This window comes from Pseudorasbora parva, chromosome 24, assembly GCF_024679245.1.
Source record: "Pseudorasbora parva isolate DD20220531a chromosome 24, ASM2467924v1, whole genome shotgun sequence".
Classification (NCBI taxonomy): Eukaryota; Metazoa; Chordata; class Actinopteri; order Cypriniformes; family Gobionidae; genus Pseudorasbora; species Pseudorasbora parva.
In genome coordinates this window covers 18345459-18365123 of record NC_090195.1, presented here as the reverse complement: position 1 = coordinate 18365123, position 19665 = coordinate 18345459, and the positions used below count along the sequence as shown (strand labels likewise).

The window sequence follows — 19665 nt, the reverse complement described above, 5'->3', positions numbered from 1 at the left end:
ATTGTCCTGTGCATTGGGTTAATCAAGTTCAAATTCTATTAATTTCCACCCCTTATGTAATATTAAAATTAGCATTTTAATCAACAGTATATTTTCTGTCAACCATTATGTCTGAGTATCGCAGTAATATCGTATCGTGAGTTCAGTATCGTAATGTATAAAATCTTGGCATGATGGTATCAAATTAACCCTTAATTTTACTGCAGGTGTAGTATGCTACTTAAATGTGTTTTTAATGCCCAATTTTTTATGTGCAGTATATGCCCAGTTTTTCTTTTGCATAGCTAGGTCACTCTCTGGTCTCTGATGGACCCATTCATATACGTCATTCAGTGCCCGGTAGATGGCGCTTTAGTACTATTTTAAAAACCGAGCTGGAGAAAAATATTTGATAAAATATATAGGCCTGCTGCTTTGAGGTTGAAAGGTATTATCTATTTTAAATTACATGTACACATTATTATTATTATTATTATAAATTATTTTTTGTCGTAATTTACATTTACATTCAAATGATTAAATTACAACAATAAACACTTTTAATTTGGCGTTCCTTTCCCATGAATCCACGGAAGTACGGACGCCTTGCGAGGCAACAGAAGAACTACAATAAACCCCCTTCCCTTCGGTCGTTTGCTCATGGAAAAAACACAGCGCTCAACATTTCTCGGAAGCCCTCTCAAGTGTTAGCATTTACTAAACAGAGAGAGAGAGGGGAGACACGCTCGGCCCACAGGCTGCCAGTGAACCCGAGCTGTTTGAAAAAATTACACCTCGGTGTCCGTGTTTGCATTTTATAAAGGTACATTTATTTATTTTAGCCCGTTAGCAAAGCGACTTCCTCTAGTGTCTATGAGGAGCAGATGCTTCGCTAGCTGTCTAAGGTGGATTATAACGCTACTTAAAACGCGTTTACAAGGTGAGCTTATTTTCTTGATGAAAAGTTGTATTAAAGTCATATAACTAAAACGGACTAATAAATCCCAATAAAGGATGGGCGTGTTATGTAATGTTTGTTTGTTTGTTTGTTTGTATAGGCGAACTAAGCTTGTGTAAGTTTATTTTCTGTTTATGTAACAGTAACCCAACCCCGTGTTACATAGCTATTTGAAAATAAAGCCTCTTTTAAATGTTTCTAGTATTACTTTAAGAATCCGAGCTGCTTTAAACATGAGGTGATGAAATCATTGACATTTTCCTATGCAGACTCCAATAACTCTTCTTGGTTTTTATTTCAGTCTGACAGCTTGGAAGCTGATTAACGTTATGGTAATTGATACCAACTGTTGAGAAGCATGGAGCTGTACTGGTACATGTAAGTTTTAGGGAGATTGTTGATGTGATTACAGTTGTATTGTCTATTTATTTTTTTGTTATAACATTGCATCTTTGATTTTTGTTCATTCAAATTTGTTTCTGTTTATGGCATGTTATGGCAGTTATTATCGATTATGCGCATGTCTTTGAGACTTTAAACTTGTGCTTTATCTTGTTTTAGAGTCGTCATAATATTTATTATGATTAAGATCTTCTTCTACATCTGCTGGTATCGCTCAAGGCAAAGACAGCTTGCTGCATACCTCAGCAATCCCCGAAACGCTCAGATTGTCATTGTGGGAGGACGTGCTTACCTGCACCAAATCTGTGAGAGACAAAATGTGAGTACAACCACAATTTCAATTTAATCCAAATCTTTTTTTTCTAAGGTGTGGCCGAGTTGGCTGTGCGTCAGCCGCTGCTGATATAATCGCTCGTTGGATGAATTACATAGTTTAGCTTCCTGTATAGTACAGTGTAGGTCTCTACATTTCAGTGTACATTCAGCAAAACAATAAGACAGACTCAAGCGCAATATGTTATGGTAACTTCTGCTGACCCTAAGTGGCATTTCACAGAAGATTTGACAAGGTAAATGACAGACAGACTGATAATAAGCAGACAACTCTTTTCCCCTTTGATTAAACACTTGTCAGGGGAAGAGGAATGTTGTGATTAAGCAATACATATATGTATTTAAATCCACTTTGTGTAGCCTTCATCACTGTTCAGTCAGTGTAGATGCACATAGATTACACCAAGATGAATATAAGTTTGTCTTATTTTCTCTTTTTTTACTTTTTCATTTGTAACCGTTTGTCATCAAATAAAGGTAAGTATTCGAGTCAGGACGGATGCTCTTCCTGTTTAATGTTAAAGGGTCAGACACATTGCTGTTAACACCTGGTATTAGCATGCATCTCAAATGCTTCTTCTGCCACCGCTTTTGATCAGAATTGAAGGAAATTGATTTTTAAAAATAATCATTAATAAAAGCGCTTCAAACGTCCACTCATTCTTATTTCTAAATGACAAGTTCGAACCCGGTGGAATATTCACTAACCCAGAGAGAGCAGTTGTCATGTAAAGTTGTGGAACAGCTTCTTTTCAACCACAAAGTGACTGTATCCCAATTAGCCTATTTACACTATGACCTAAAAGTATGTACACTTTTTGTGAAGAAAAAGTACATACTTTTGATTGTGTAGCAGAAGAGTATCCAAGCGTTGGGACATACTACTTCATTGCCTATAACGGACTCTGTCGCTTCGTTACATTCATCCTGTTACAATTTAAACTGCCCGCATTCATCTTGTCACAGTTCAAAACCTCCACATTCAGTTTAATTTCCTACCGTATCGGAGAGAAATGTAGCCGCACGTTGATCTGCCATTTGTGGGTCTTTAATGCGGAGACTCTCCTCATGTGTTTGCTGTTTAAATATATAAGGATGCATTTAAAAGTTAATGGCCAAACGTATCATTACAAAAGTTCAAAATGCTGCTGCAAGTGAAATATTATGTGGATAACATTGAGTACAATCAATAACCTCATGACAACTGCCACCTACTGTACTGTACTGTAGGCTACTGTAGATGGCAGTTATCGCGAGGCTAGTTATAGAGCTCAGGGGCCAGTGCATAAACCACTTAGACTAGTCTTAAAAGTAAGTGATCTAATTTTTTTCTTTAGACTGTTCCTAACTTTTTTTAAATCAATTACATAAAATTCTAGATTGGTTCAATTTGAATTAGAAAAGTAAGACTGATTACATTTGGACTAATTGCTAGTTGGACAAATTAGTGCTTAAGACAGTCTTAACATAGTGGCTAGGTTTATGCAACTAACCCCAGATAATAAATATTTTTGTTTTTTACTCCGGTAGTATTATTATTATTATTTTTTATAATGCTGGTTAAAATACAGATTTACAGAAAAATACTAATGCAAGAGGACGGTGGGAAAGAAGGGTAAAATACGGGACTTTCCCGGCCAAACCGGGATACTTGACAGGTATGCTCAAACCCCAAACCTCTCTACTTAACAATAAGACTCACACATCCGTCATGTTTGTAACACTTTTTATCCATGTTTGTAGTTCTAATCGAATCCTCATCCAATACTCAATTGTTTGTGGGCAATATCAGCCGTTAGAGTATGCGTCGATCCACACTTCGAATTCTGACTGGAAATGGTAGACCATCTGGGTATCTTTGGAATACTCATTTCAGCATACTACAATTTGGGACGTACTGATTCTATTTTCGAATACTATTAAGTATGGATAGTATGTGAATTGGGGCGCAGAGAGTATCATTTTTTCTGCTGCTTCTTCGCCTGTGTTTTGATCAGGAGATTCCGTATTTGTTCAAGAGAAGTGTAATATCCCTTAGCCTACCTGAAAATCTAGTTTAGACCTATGAAAAATAACTCTTTTTCATTAGTATGTTGTTTTTCCTTCACAAAAAGAGAACATACTTTTAGGTCGTAGTGTAAGCAGGCAAATTATTTATATATATATATATATATATATAATATATATATATATATATATATATATATATATATATATATATATATATAATTTTTTTTATTTTATATTTATGTCAATGGGAAAGTGTCCAAACTTTTGGCTGGTACTGTACTAATACACACAAATAATATCGACCGATATATCCTTATCTGACTTTTTTTATTCCCTAACATTGGTTGGGTGTGTGTATGCGTATATATATATATATACACACACACACACACACACACACACACTTTCTTTTAAAATAAAATTAACATTTAATCAGCAAAGATACATCTAATGGATCAAAAGTGATTAAAAATAAAAATCTGAATATTGGAATGAATTCTGAATTCAGAGTGATGGCTGCTAATAATTCATGCTAATATTTGCTGATAAAACATTTTAAAAGTTATTTGTTATACAATTTCTTTTTACGCTGGACACTGATCAAATCCAGTCTTGGGGAGCCTGAGAGATGTCTTTCTCCGTTATATATTTTAAAAAAGTACATACACATTTTTAACAGTAGTGTATATAATGTATATGTTTTGTTTCCAACTGTTCTGTTTTAAAAGCATTAACAAGCAGTTTAAAAGTTTTAGCGGAGATTAATGAGGCGGCCCTTTACTATCAGGACTGATTAGCTTTTACATTATAAATGTTAAGATGTCATACATTTTTAAATATAGGTGGAGTATTTTGGACCCTTTTGACACACGTTTGTACCTTTAAACATGTATCCATATTCGAAACACCCAAAACTGATCATAAATGGCATCTTAGTCTGTAGGGGAATCCTTTTAACATATCTGAAAACGGGACGTTTGAATCCACTCACAGGTTTCAGTTTGCTTGGGTTTCAGACTCCATTGGAGTGCGCAGTCAGTGGAAATATGCAAATGTTCAGTGCAAGTGCATGTTCTGTCTGTCATTTATCTACAGGGAAGTTTTTGGTGAACTTTTATTGTGTCACAGCACCTTTTTTTCACCTTTTTCTTTTTTTGACTCATGATGTAAAACATTTCACTCTCTAAACTCAAAGCTACAACAAGGATCCGTTAAACCAAACCGAACGCAGGAGTGACAGGTCTCGAGTCTGTGTTATTCACACAGGCCACTAAATGTGTGAGCCCTTCTGTTCTGAAGAATAGTTTCTCTTGTTGGTGATCAGCGCTTGTCAAAACTAACCAGTACCTGTGAAAAATCCTGAAGAAGCAGACTAGATGGAACAAGAGTAGGACCCACAGCTAAGGGCCGTCACAGTGCTGACAAAATCTGTTAGGAATGTTATTGGTTTTTTTGGCACTTTGACTAAAGCATATTCACTTGTACAGTCAAGTTATGGGTATCTGTGACTGAATTATAATTAAATGAGATTTCTTAAAAAGAGTGAAGTGGGGAATGTTCCCGCTTTAGCTCTGTTTGAAAGCTGTAAGGCTGCATTTTAAATTCAGAAAAAGACCTGTTTCTAAATGAAAGCATTCAGAAAAGCATCTGGAAGCAATTTGTAGCACAAGTATTGAAGGCTATTTCAAGCCAAATAGCTTTGCCATTCAAATAAGGTTGCTATTTTAATATTTCACTGGGTATTTTCGGAGAAAATGGGCATTTATTAGCCCTTCATAACATTGCGAGCTGAATTTGTATAGGATGTATTCCTATAAAAATGTTCTAGATTTTCTCAGCAGTTGTTTTCTCTTTCTTCAGATATGTGGAGAATGAAGTATAGGCCTATTTTTAGAAACCCAAGCTGCCTGTAGCTCTCCACACAGGAAATGCCCTTAATTTGACAACAAACAGTTCAGATAGATGAGAAACGTTTGCCCTGCTTGCTTACACATTCACATGCCAGTGGTTGTTTAGTTGTTCTTACAGTAGTTTATAATGCAGTTTGCCTTATGAGGTCATTTGTTATGGTGTGCTTATATATCACATAATGGTTAAATGGCAACATGTTTAATGCTAAACAAACTGCTTTGTTGAGCAATAGTGTAATCGCAAAGGGAAATACCGGACCATTAAGATCCAACCTAAAAAAAAGTATTTCTCTTTAAGCTAATTTTATGTGAACTAAATGACATTAAAAAAGAGAACTGTCTCGTATCCCTACTGAAACCGAGATAACATTGTGTTTACCAACCAAACTGTGACCCCAAGGTCTTGTAGGTTATATTATAAGTACATATATAGGCCTGGGCAAGAGATTGCTCCATTCCACCGTTTAACAGCAAGCATCAGCTAGATCTTGTTACACTGCCACATGTATTTAAAATCGTCTTTAATATATCTGATTCCCATCTGATTGTGGGTGTTTATCTCCCACTGCTGCTCTGCTCCACAGACATCAATCTGGCCCAGTTGGTACGGAGTTCAGGACGACGGCTCGGTGGGCGAACCCTCCGCCTCTCTTCCACCATCATCCTCACTGTCTCAACTGGACATGCCTCCTCCATACGAGGCAGTGTCTGGAGGTAAGACTGACTCACTGTACGACTACACCCTAGTCTGCAGAGGGACAGAAATCATTTATTTCAAGATTATTAAGAAGATAGAAACATTTGTTCTGGACCCTTTTAAATACCACTGGTACCCAACAAGAAGTATTATTTTGTTGTTGTTTAAGCTTTTTTTTTGTTCCCCTTTTGTTTTTCTTTGAGACCGTACATGACTGACATCACAATTCCAAACACTGTAATATTAGGGATTTTGGGGAATTTTATTTTTTATTAACATTTATTTTGTAACTATCAAGTAGTCTTTGATTTGACTGGATTATTTATTTTTTTACACATTTTTGCACGTGAATAGGATTTATTTTTTTACAATATTGGGACACGAGTGTAGTACAAAGCCTATAATAAATAATGGTTTAGCATCCAAATACATTGTGAATATGAAAACATTTGGATTCCAATGAGAGAGTTAGGTTACGTGAGCTAACTACATGAGCTATGTAACTGGTTAGTTTCCCATTATTAATTTTGTTTTGGCTTTACAATTACAGTCTACTTTTAATTTTTTAGTTTTCATCTGTTATGAATAACGTTAAATTCAAAGGATTTGTTGTGGAGTAGGGGGAAATAAAATAACCAGGAACTAGGAACTTTGGGGTGGTACTCTGTATGTTTCGACCACAGGAACTAGGGTTTATATGAAGTTAAATATTTCCCCCTCTAAACGGCCCTGCTGGCGAGGTAGTACTTTTTCTAAGTTCAGGAACTTTTGAGGGCGGGACTTGGGCCCTGAACATGCTGATTGGTTTAGCTCATTGACATTTTATTTCAACCGTCATTTTTAAAAGACTTTTGCAAGGTTCGTTCTGCGTTCGATGATAACACATTGTCATTTTAAATCTAGCTTTACAAGTTTTCAGAACACACTTTAGTATCAGTGCTCTTTCTGCTGTTTTGTTAATTACCTCTTTAGTAAACCAATACATAAACAGCAAAAGCAGCACAGCATAAATCTCCTCCATATTTGTTATTGTTGCAGACAATGTCGAGCAAAAATGATTACTGTCCGTAGCTGACTGGGAGGAGCAGTCGCGCGCAGTCCTACATCACTAGACTAATTTGTCTAATCTTCACAGTACTTTAGTCCGCAGTGGAAACGCAAACAGTAGCAGGTCTGGGGGGAAAGTTCCTGGTACAAATTATTCCGGGTAATTTCGGTGGAAATGGGGCTTATGTTTGTAGTATTTATAGTGTGTGTAGTACATTATAAAATTTAGCTTAATTTACCAGTATTATTTCTGAATCCAATCAAATGCGACAGTGGGTATCCAGACCCCCTTACATTTTTCACTCTGTTATATTGCAGTCATTTGCTAAAATCTTTTTAAGTTCATTTTTTTTCTCATTATTGTACGCACAGCACCCCATATTGACAGAAAAACACAGAATTGTTTTTGCAGATTTATTAAAAAAGAAAAACAAAGTATTCAGACCCTTTGCTGTGGCACTCGTATATTTAACTCTGTCCATTTCTTCTGGTCATCCTTGAGATGGTTCTAAACCTTCATTTGAGTCCAGCTGTATTTGATTATACTGATTGGACTTGATTATGAAAGCCACACACCTGTCTGTATAAGACCTTACGGCTCACAGTGCATGTCAGAGCAAATGAAAATCATGAGGTCAAAGGAACTGCCTGAAGAGCTCAGAGACAGAATTGTGCCAAGGCACAGATCTGGCCAAGGTTACAAAAATAATTCTGCTGCAATTAAGGTTCTAAGAGCAAAGTGGCCTCCATATAATCCTTAAATGGAAGATGTTTGGGATGACCAGAATCCTTCCTAGAGCTGGCCATCTGGCCAAACTGAGCTATTGAGGGAGAAGAGCCTTGGTGAGAGAGGTAAAGTAGAACCCAAAGATCACTGTGGCTGAGCTCCAAAGATGGAGTCAGGAGATGGGAGAAAGTTGTAGAAAGTCAATCACTGCAGCCCTCCACCAGTCGGGCCTTTATAACAGAGTCCCCCGATGGAAGCCTCTCCTCAGTGCAAAACACATGAAAGTTTGCTTTAAAAAAAAAAAAAAAAAAAGCACCTGAAGGACTCCAAGATGGTGAGAAATAAGATTCTCTGGTCTGATGAGACCAAGATAGAACTTTTTGGCCTTAATTCCAAGCGGTATGTGTGGAGAAAAATATCACCTGTCCAATACAGTCCCAACAGTGAAGCATGGTGGTGGCAGCATCATGCTGTGGGGGTGTTTTTCAGCTGCAGGGACAGGACGGCTGGTTGCAATCGAGGGAAAGATGAATGCGGCCAAGTACATGATATCCTGGACGAAAACCTTCTCCAGAGTGCTCAAGACCTTAGACTGGGCCGGAAGTTCACCTTTCAACAAGACAATTACCCCAAGCACACAGTTTAAATAACAAAGGCAAAAGAATGGCTTCACAACAATTCCGTGACTTCTTGAATGGCCCAGCTAGAGCCCTGACTTAAACCCAATTGAGCATCTCTGGAGAGACCTGAAAACATCTGTCCACCAACGTTTACCATCCAATGTGACAAAACTGAAGCGGATCTGCAAGTAATTGAAGTTCCCCAAATCCAGGTGTGAAAAACTTGTTACATCTTTCCCAAAATACTCATGGCTGTATTAGATCAAAAGGGTGCTTCTACTAAATACTGAGCAAAGGGTCTGAATACCATGTGATATTTCAGTGTTTCTTATTTAATAAATCTGCAAAAATGTCAACAGTTCTGTGTTTTTCTGTCAATATGGGGTACTGTGTGTACACTAATGAGAAGAGAAATGAACTTAAATTATTTTAGCAAATGGCTGCAATATAACAAAGAGTAAAAATGTAAGGAGTCTGAATACTTTCTGTACCCACTGTATACGTGACTTAAAATTTAAATATATTTGTAGGGTAGTTTGAAGCGTGCAGCAAAGTGAGCAAACGATTAATTGGTACATTTTTGTTGGTTAATCAGTTAATTTCCTTCCCATATATAGGCCTAGCAATCAAGTTAGTGCAGGATAATTTTTGTGTTGCAAAAGCATCAAGGATCAAAAGTGGTTGTGTGGAAAAGTGCTGAGCTGAATTTTTGTGCCATCTAATTTTATGCTTGGCTTGACTTGTTTGAATGTAAATGGTTGTAGGCCTATATATGGGTTACACAAAAAAATAAAGAAAGAAAGGTTGCTCTTAAAAAAAGTCTGAAAACCACTGCATTAAAGCATTTGACTGTTATACAGTTATGGATGTTTTGGTCAATGGAGTGTTACAAAAAGTTAACCGTAAACAATGCCATAGGGATCATTTTCTAGTTGCATTTTTTAGCATATTTTTAGCTCTCTGTGTATATGCCAAATTCCATTATTGTTGCAGCGTACATGTAGACTGTGCACTTAAAATCATCTCTGAAAGTGCTTTTCCAAGTGATCGCTCACAGCGCAGCTGGAATGTAAATGATTAAATGTTTGTTGAACACTGACGTTCTTTTGTGTGTCACAGTTTAAGTTCATCTCTAAAAAGAAATCACTCTGTGAGAAGCTTAATACAGTAATGGTCGATATGTTTATAAGAAAATCACCAAGAATACATATATGGTGTGGTGAGGAGGCTGTCCAGTCTCAGGGGTTAGACCAACGCTAAACACTTCACGTGTCTCTTCACCCTAATATGAGAAACAGTCACGTTACATTTTTCTAGGGAAAGTCTTGTGCTTTCACCTACTATGCTGTATGCTCTGTAAATGGTTAACAGGGACAATTTTATGACGAGGGAACAACAGTTGGAGAGTGGGCCTGCAGACATCAGCCATCTCAAATTAGACCAATGCTTCTTAATTGGCAAGTTTTGTAACTGACGCTGAGAAGGATGTTTATGAGCACCAGCTGCCAGATATTGACATTTATGTCATGGAAAAGATTGAAATTAATTTGGAAATCGAAGCTTTTTGCGTTGGGTTTACTTCAGTTCAGTGTCTGTGCTGAGACCGATTGTTCATTCAGAAACAGAGAAGGAAGTCTTCGGGTGCTTGTGTGGATTGGCAGCAAACGGAAGATTCTGGCTCAATTCTTCTGTATAATTTTGTTTCATTTCCACTTTTTGCCGTTCCATTTGTACTCTCATTATCTCTAACAATGTGTCATGAGTTCATAAACATCGACTTTCATGCGTGTAGATCTGTAAGCGTCTAAAAGACCTCCAAGAATAAGACACGAGGTTGAAGATGCTACACATGCGTACACTTTGTTTCCTTTGACCCAGAAGAGTGTAAGATAATACCTTCCGAGCAGGATGTGGTTTTTGTCAACCTTCAATGCCACATCATTCAGTGTTTCCACAGTCTCTTGATATTTGAGTGAAGTGCTGATGGAAACAACCCCCCCCCCCCCCCCCCCCCCCCCCCCAATGCTGTGTGTAGTAGTTTGTGCCACCTGTTTTGTAGAATTATTTGGCAATATTTGCTTTTGTTTGCTGTTAAAAGACCAAATAAGGCATTGACGGTTTACAGTGGTCTGCTGCAGCATGAAAGAGGAAGTTTTTTTTTTTTTTTTAAGAATGTCCTTTCTATTTCACATGCAAATTACGTTGAGTCATTGGAAGTTTTAGTTGTGCAGACAGTAGCTGAGTCTAGTCTTATTGTTGTTATTATTCTCTCTTTTTTAATATCGTATTAGTTTTTTTTAGTTAATCAATAAGCGTTTGTTTGTCGGGATTTGTTGGGGGGGGGGGGGGGGGTTGCCATATAATTTACAGAGTTCCTATACAGTTTCAAAAAGTATGGAAATTAATATTAATATATTAAAGTATATTAAAGTATATTAATATTACATTACGTGACTTAAAGTAATAAAACAGTTGTAAAAATATACAGGGACCAATATGACATTCCATAATACTCGAATCAATGTCACAATATTTTAACCATAGCTGTTTTTTTGTTTTGTTTTTTTACTGAATTTAACAGTATTTTACAATAGGGTAAAATTTTATGTTGTAATTTTTTTTTTTTTTTTTTGTATGTTTTCTTTGCTGTTTTTAAACCTCTCTCGTCTTTATTTTGTGCAGCAAATGACCTGAAACCTCCACCATACAGCGAGTACGCTCAAAACGACGATACTGACGCATCCCTGAGCATCACCATCCCGGACGCCAACGATTCCAGTGCAATTAGCGATGCCCCACCCCCTTACACGCCCAGCATCACCTCTCCAGCCAATCAGCAAGTAGACAACCACAGCCAATCACAACCTGAGGGAAGGTCAAGTTAAACTTCTTTCAATATAGAAACACAACGAGGGCTAAGTAAGCCCATCTAGTCTTGTTTTTCCATCCGGACTTATTTTCTTCTCAAGCAAATTGTACAAAGAAAAAAAGATTTCACATTGGCAGTGGATCTTGCTCGTTCTCTTACGACATGAGAGAATTTGGATAGTGCACAATAGGCAGTATAAAGAATGAGACTGGCCTGATGCCATCTTCTGGCAGAGTCGAGCACTGCTCTGCCCACGCTGGTATACTGGTGCTTTCAGTTCACCCATGCCTTATGCTCATTTCCTCCAGCAAAACCACAGCGCATAGCCATACGGCAAACACGGCCATTTCGATATTTTTAACCGATTACTTTCACCATCATTTATTTGCAGCAGTGTTGAAGACTGATGTGTGGCTGCTTGAGGAACTGTAAATAGGCTAGTGGGTTGATTGGTGCCAAGCACATTCTGCTTAGACAATGTCTTGACAACATGTCTTTCTTTTCAAAAAGTCCCAATGGGAGAGTTTAAAGGTGTAGTTCACGTATAAGTGATTATTCTGTCATTTGCTCACCCTCATGTCATGACTGTATGTCAATGGGAACCAAAACTATTAAGTCTTCTTTTATGTTCAACAGGAGAAAGTTTTACAGCATGTCTTTTGGAATGAGGTGAAATGATGATAGAATTCAAATGTTTGTCTGAACTATCTCTTTAAAAGTATAGAGGTCTAGCCTCAGGTTATTTATAACCTCGGTTTATATGTGATGACAATTTAAAAAGAAAAACTAAAAAAAAACATTTGCCCTCTTAAGCACTTTTGATGTGTGGTAATTGCCTTAATTCCGTCTGTTAGTAAGTGTCCAATATTCCTGAATCAACCAGAGCCGGTGTGGATAATGTGGCTAATGGTTATGACACGTGTAAATGTGTGCAGTCCTACTCTGTCGTATCGCTTATCAGGTTTAATGTAACACACTGATGCATTTGAGATCACGGTGACCTTATTAACAATTTCTGCTAACCGAATTAGACCTTCTGTGTGTGTGTGTGTGTCTGTGTGTGCGCGGGTGTGCGTGTGATAAGGCATATGTTACGTGTGATGAATTCAAACAGAACTTCCTTGTGAAAATGTTCATGTGCTTTGGTGAGCGCATTAAGTCATCTCTGTGCAATTGTTAATATATCAGGTTCACATAATGGGATCAATATTTTTTGTATTTAAAAAAAAAAAAGTCCACATGAAAGGATGTGATTTAAGTGTGCTTTTAGAATATGTGTGTGGTCCTGTCCCCCGAACGCCCGGTCCTTCACTATGTAATTTCATTTAATCATAATTTGATTTAAATCCTAATCTTGCAACACGTATTATCTCATTTAAACTGAAGTACTGTATATGCTATTTTTGTATTTATGGAAATACCCTTTGAATCTCTTTAAAAAATAAATATTGGTGAAATGTCATGTTTGAAAACAAATCATTTCTCCAACAAACTCAATGGTTTCATATGTTTTGTTCAGTGGCATCAGTGATATGTGGCATTATTCTCACAGCTGCATATGTATTCAGAAACACAGGAACATTGTGAAATATTATTATGCATTTAAAATAACTGTTTTCTATTTTAATATATTTAAAAATGTAATCTATTTTTGTGATGGCAGAGCTGAATGTTCAGCATCATTACTCCAGTCTTCAGTGTCACATGATCATTCAGAAAGCATTCTAATTTGGTGCAACATTTTGGTTAAATATTGAAAACAGTTACTTAATATTTTTGTGGAAACTTTATAAATATAAAGTTAAAAATAACAGTATTTATTTAAAACTATCCTTTTTTTCTAATGATATAAATGTCTACTGTCAATTTCAGTCAATTTAATGCATCCTTGCTGAATACGTTTTTTTTTTTTTTTTTTTTTTTTTTTTTTTTAATGAAATAAATTGCAATAAAATACAACATAGTGTATATTTTTTTAAATACTGGAAAATGACTTCTATAATGTGCAAGTATATATTGTATGCTATGTTCTTTAAAGGCACAATATATAAAATTTTTGGATTAAAATATCCAAAAACCACTAGAACAATGTTATATATATTTTTGACTTGTGTACTTGCATTATCCCAAATGTCTCCAAGACCAAGAATGTTTAAATCCAGAGAAATTAGCTATTTTAATCAGGTCACAAACCTTGTCTATGCGTCGCCTATCAATGACAGCATACCATCGCTACCTTCGATTTCTGTTTTTTTTTTTTTTTTTTGGTAGAAAACATGGAAACAGAAGACGCTTTAATATATTATGCGTTTTATTATGCAGGTGAGCAAATGTTTGGATGCTTTCATCAACAGAAATCGAATTGTTATATAAGCCCATTCACTCGTCTTGTTTAAATCTTGTTTTCTTGATTTACTGTGAGTACCATGTTTTACCATGCCTAAAATAGATCTAGCTCGCTGCAGTGTGCAACAAGTGTCTCATAGTGGCTGCTGAGAGAATGCACAGAATAGCTTCGTAACAACTTTCAACACACTTAAATGTATCTAATGTGATAAAACAGTGCTGTGTTTCCCCAGACACATGTGAAATCTAAAAGCTGTAACGTTTTTCTTTATTTAAGCAACCTTTGGCAGCAACAAATGTCATACATGGCTTTAATAAAATACAGGAAGAAAAAAGTCAAGATGACCAAAGAAGACCAAAAGACAGTGGAAATATAAGGTACGTGCATTATGTTTAGTATACTGCACATTATGGAGTATACTGTGACATATATGTCACCTGGTTATTTTTATGCTTACAGAAAGTTTGAATGTTCAAACTAAAAGTTCTGTACAAAGCCATACTTTGTCCACTACTTTCTGACACCACAGGGGGGCAGTAGCACATTATTTTTCAGTCTCGTCTGTTCGCTCAGTGTATGTTTTCACTTACATTTTCTGCATCTTTATGATAAGGCTCTCCGTTCAGATTTTTATTTTTAACAGCTGGCTCTGAATTCCATATTTCCATAATTCATAACCCTGCAGAGCCAGAGCCCTCTGTGCTTTGCTTCCTACTCTCTTGTGTGGGACGATCGAATCTCAGTCAAATCAGTGAGGTGGGTGGCTCCATAGTGGTATTTGGTACAACTTTAACTTATAACCGAAGAATACGGCTTTGCTTAGCATAATGTTTTAAACTATTTGTACTACAACAGATCCATCAAATGGATTCAAACGCGTAAAGAGGATATTGGAAATGCGATATATATCTTTTTTGACATCTTAGATGTAGATTGGCCTGCCCCTGCAAACAATTGTTACTCTGACCTTTTTTTCAAATGCTGACTGAGATGGCGAACGAGTTTGTGAAACATTAGCAACACATTATTAGCTGTTTAATAACGTAGTCAAGCAAAAGGCTAGTCATATTATTACCGTCATGGGTCAGACATTATAAAGAGCGATACCATTATACAGCGTTTATACGGAAAGTTGAGAAAAGTTGAGCGTGGATCTCTGAGTGTGTGTGTGTGTAATTTGCATATTCATGGTTCCAAGTGTTCTAAATCATGCAAGGTTGTAGTTACATTCAAGCTATTTTAAGGCATGAAGTTTTGTTTTTTTCACAGGAAAAAATGTTTAAATGTCATTTTGATGATCAAAGATTAGTTTTAAGGGATACAATTATTGACTAATGATACTTTAAAGGTGCACAGTGTAACTTCAACGTCCCCTAGCCTAGAGGTTGCCTATTCAAATCAAAGGCGTAGCCAAGTTTGAGCGCAGAATCTTGGGACATGTGGTCTTTACCTCACAGCTTGTGGAAAAGAATCGGGATTGGATTGTTAAAGGGGGGTGAAATGCTGTTTCGTGCATACTGAGCTTTTTACACTGTTAAATACTTGGATTCCCATGCTAAAAATGGACAGTTTCAACACACAAAAAAAAGATGGACGTTTGATGGAATATTTCTGTGTCAAAAATACTCCTTCCGGTTTTTCAGAAAGTTTTTTTTCCAGTATGGGTCTGTGGGACGTCAAATGGGATGGAATTTCCTTATAGGGGCTCTTCTCCCGGAAGGCCAAAAGAGCAAATGCACGCCCATAAACGTGCTTTGCTCAGAAAGGCCGGCTCCACTGCAGTCTCAGGGCTTCACCAAATAAACAATGTCACCAAAGAAGTGTGTTTTTGATGGAGCGGTCCCAACGATAAAGGTTCACGGTTGTGAATTGGAAGCAGGCGGTGAGTAAAACTGTTTCAAATGTCAGTTGTTGGCTAATTTATCAATGGAGAATGCAATGTATGGTGTGTGTTTAAATACATTTGTTATGCTGACCACTATAGACGTTGAACTAAATGAATCATTTCATATTAAACCTAGGTGCTGTTCCCATAAAGTTTCTTCATTCAAATGCGCTACTATTCTATTGTTTTTCTATGTAAACACTAGTCTGATGTGCAAAACCGTTCCGCTTGCTACTGCTAAGGTTTAGATATTCCATAAACCAAATCTTGTCCTCATAAACCACGAGTAAACACACACAAATTCTGACAAGCCGTTAAGCATACAGTTACAGTACATACCACATAGAGACATCCGGTTGCTGCTGCTCCTGTTCAATTTCAGCCTCCGGATCTGATTCTGGATCATATATGTGGTTGAATCTGATTGATAGCCATGGTTTATTTAGGATAACGTTTTCTTTTCCACGTTTGAGGATGTCACAGTTTTCAGACGCTCTCAACGCACGAGCTGTGCGCACTCTTTAGCTCCGCCCACAGGATACGCCTCCAGCCGCTCGTTTTTTTCCAGGAAGACTCGGAAGTCGGTGCATTACCCTTGATACAAGGGATGTTTTTATTTATATAAAATGTATTTCCATGCAAAATATATAAATTCATTTCATTTGTATTGCTCCCATTGGGAGAAAAACATTTTTAGGTTGTTGCAGTGGTGAGGTAAACCAGCACCAAAACACTTCAACTTTCAAGCAAAGGCAAGACTCATTAAATGTTTCATGCTGTTGTTGTTAATGTTCATAACAGGCAGGACTTCATTTAAACCGAACAGGTTGCTTTAATTCTCCACTGCAATGTGTTTTGACACACAAGCTGAACTATGACTAATGAGCAGTATTTCTCTTCACAGCTCATACTAGGAACATACATGAGCTGCACCGCAGGCAGAAGCACTCAAGGAGAAATTAGTGACTTTGCTTTTGGCCACCCTGCAGGAACACTGGAGGAGTTGCTGCGAGCACCTGCGGCCATCATCGGTGTTAGTCACGTGGATCTGGTGTGAGAAACAAATGAAACGCACACATCAGACATCAGAAATGAGTCAGCGAATGGAGACTAGAGCTGAGGAAGCTTCCTCAATTTTTCTCGGTCTCATCTGTGCTTCCTCTGATTCTGTCAAATCTCCATTTTTTTTTTCTCTAGAGGCACAAAAGCGGACCTATTCTCTCCCTTTTCCTCATCTTAGTTGCTAGTGTGTGCTTATCAAGTATTCATTAGGATTATCGGATGAGCAGAAAATGTCATGTCAGAAGTATTCTTATCCGCACAGTTTTTATGAGGGTCTGAACCAGATTTAAACTCTCCCAAACTGCTGCGTATGTAACAGCTTATGTTTAATTGCTACTTTGACATTAGCAGTAGGAGTATAAATATACTAAAAGTTATTGCGAAAATTACCATTATATCACATTAAAAGTTAGAACAGTTTTTACAAATCGCTGAGTATTAGATTTAAATATAACTCCGTTGTTATTCCAAATCAGTTATTAAAGATAAAGTTAAACTATAAATGAAAATTGTTATGTTCTGGCCATCATGTAATTTCCTTTTTTTTCTGTGGAACACAAAGGAACATATTTGGGAAAAATTACTTTTGTTCACTTTTTCTGTCAAGTCCATATCTTAAATATATATATTTTTTCATAATATAAAAAATCATATTGATAACCTTGTAAATGAGTCACATTATAAATATATTTAGGGAAAAAAAAACACTTTTGGTAACTGTTAAGTTCATGTCTTTAGGATTATATTTTATATTTTAATTTTTAAATGTCAGACTTTATATATATATATATATATATATATATATATATATATATATATATATATATATATATATAATCACAATGTATTTTTTTAACTATTTATTTGTATGATACAGTTGCAAATAAGTATTTGAACACCTGAGAAAATCAGTGTTAATATTTTGTAGTTTTTCACCAGGTTCACCAGGTCAGTCAGGTTTCTGGCCTGTCACTGAGAAACACTGAGTTTGAGCTCCCTCCAAAGATTCTCTATTGGGTTTAGGTCTGGAGACGGGCTAGGCCACGCCCGTCTCCAGATTGTCATTGTCATGTTGGAAGACCCAGCCTTGACCCATCTTCAATGCTCTAACTGAGGGAAGGAGGTTGTTCCCCAAAATCTCGCAACACATGGCCTCCGTTCATCCTCTCCTTAATACAGTACAGACGGCCTGTCCCAAGTGCAGAAAAACACCCCCAAATCCTACCACCTCCATGCTTCACATTAGGGATGGTGTTCTTGGGATGGTACTCATCATTCTTCTTCCTCCAAACACGTTTAGTGGAATTATGACTAAAAAGTTCTATTTTGGTCTCATCTGACCACATGACTTTCTCCCATGACTCCTCTGGATCATGCAAATGGTCATTGGCAAACTTGAGACAGGCCTGGACATGTGCTGGTTTAAGCAGGGGAACCATCCTTGCCATGCATGATTTCAAACCATGACATCTTAGTGTATTACCAGCAGTAACTTTGGAAACGGTGGTCCCAATTCTTTTCAGGTCGTTGACCAGCTCCTCCCGTGTAGTTCTGGGCTGATTTCTCACCTTTATTGGGATCATTGAGACCCCACGAGGCGAGATCTTGCATGGAGCCCCGGTCCATATATATATATAGCCCCGGTATATATGTGTATATATATATATATATATATATATGTATATATATGTATATATATATATATATATATATATATATATATATATATATATATATATATATATACATACATACATACATATACACCCACACTTGTGATTTTATATTTTGAAAAATCACTTGTTCACTTTTTCTGTATAAAAAAAATATAATGTAGATTTTACCTCGTAAATGTTTCACATTATACATTTAAAATTGGTTTTGAACAGATTTCACAGTCTTGCCCCTGAAATCCAAGAGATGTCCCTGAAATCATTCTGATGGCTGAAGATGCATGATGTAATAATAACTATACCAGTCAGATTTTGAGAACTGTGGCAGGACGTGGCTGTGTCTAGTTGGCCGAGGCAGCACATCCATCCTCATAAATGTGTAGACTACTGTTAGCCCCGAGTGCCAGTTACACTTATGAGTGCAGGAAGTTGCAATGTCATGTTTTAGAGAGGCGCATCAGTCAGGCTGTTTTAGTTGTGACAGAGACCCGTTCACTTATATGGCTGCACTGCTGTCATTTTAACTTTTACGAACACACATGTATTGTGTGAATGACAGAAAGATTATGGTAATATGTTTAGACTCTTTTCACAGACTGTGTTGACTCGTTTTTCCAATTAACGATTCTTATTTGTAATATAGTATTTATTTATTATAAATTAAAACACCAATCATAGTGGTGTACACACATTATTTTTAAAATTAGAATATAAAAAAACTTGCTACATTTACAGTTAAATTTGACATGAAATGAAAGTTGGATTTATCATGTATAAGTCTATCGCAACTTCCATGTCAAATTTAGCTAGGTTTTTTATATTTTCATTAAAAAAAATATGTACACCAATGCTTGGTGTTTTCTTTTGCTTGGGAAGGCCAAAAATAATTGTTGTTGTCATTTACGTTTAATGCTATTGAAGTTTATACCCAAATATGGAGACGAATTCTTCTGAAAACCCCGGAAATGTGAGAGCAACATGGTGTCGGCCCAGATCCGGGCCAAATCTGGTACATGTGGATACGTATCATAATGTGGGCCAGATCTGGGCAACTCTATGTTGTTGTCTGAGAAGGGTTGATCAGTAAATTACAAAATAGATTTTTAAAGAAATAATCCTAAAAATTGCTGGGAGGGAGTTTTTGCC

General features: G+C 36.7%; 1 protein-coding gene across 1 annotated transcript; it reads left to right on the top strand.

Annotated features, from left to right (window-relative positions):
• The first annotated feature begins 620 nt into the window (after positions 1–620).
• On the top strand, positions 621–13049 carry si:dkey-118j18.2 (uncharacterized). The gene is made up of 5 exons (XM_067435198.1): positions 621–919; positions 1239–1315; positions 1499–1658; positions 6177–6306; positions 11366–13049. The coding sequence occupies exons 2-5, from the start codon at positions 1296–1298 to the stop codon at positions 11566–11568; spliced, it is 513 nt and encodes a 170-aa protein (XP_067291299.1). The 5' UTR covers positions 621–919; positions 1239–1295; the 3' UTR covers positions 11569–13049.
• Positions 13050–19665: the final 6616 nt, after the last annotated feature.

Bases quoted from the DNA above. Each gene is read 5' to 3' on its own strand.
- si:dkey-118j18.2 (XM_067435198.1), top strand. From the start codon at position 1,296: ATGGAGCTGTACTGGTACAT. The intron at 1,316-1,498 runs GTAAGTTTTAGG...ATCTTGTTTTAG, and splicing joins ATGGAGCTGTACTGGTACAT to AGTCGTCATAATATTTATTA. The intron at 6,307-11,365 runs GTAAGACTGACT...TATTTTGTGCAG, and splicing joins ATACGAGGCAGTGTCTGGAG to CAAATGACCTGAAACCTCCA.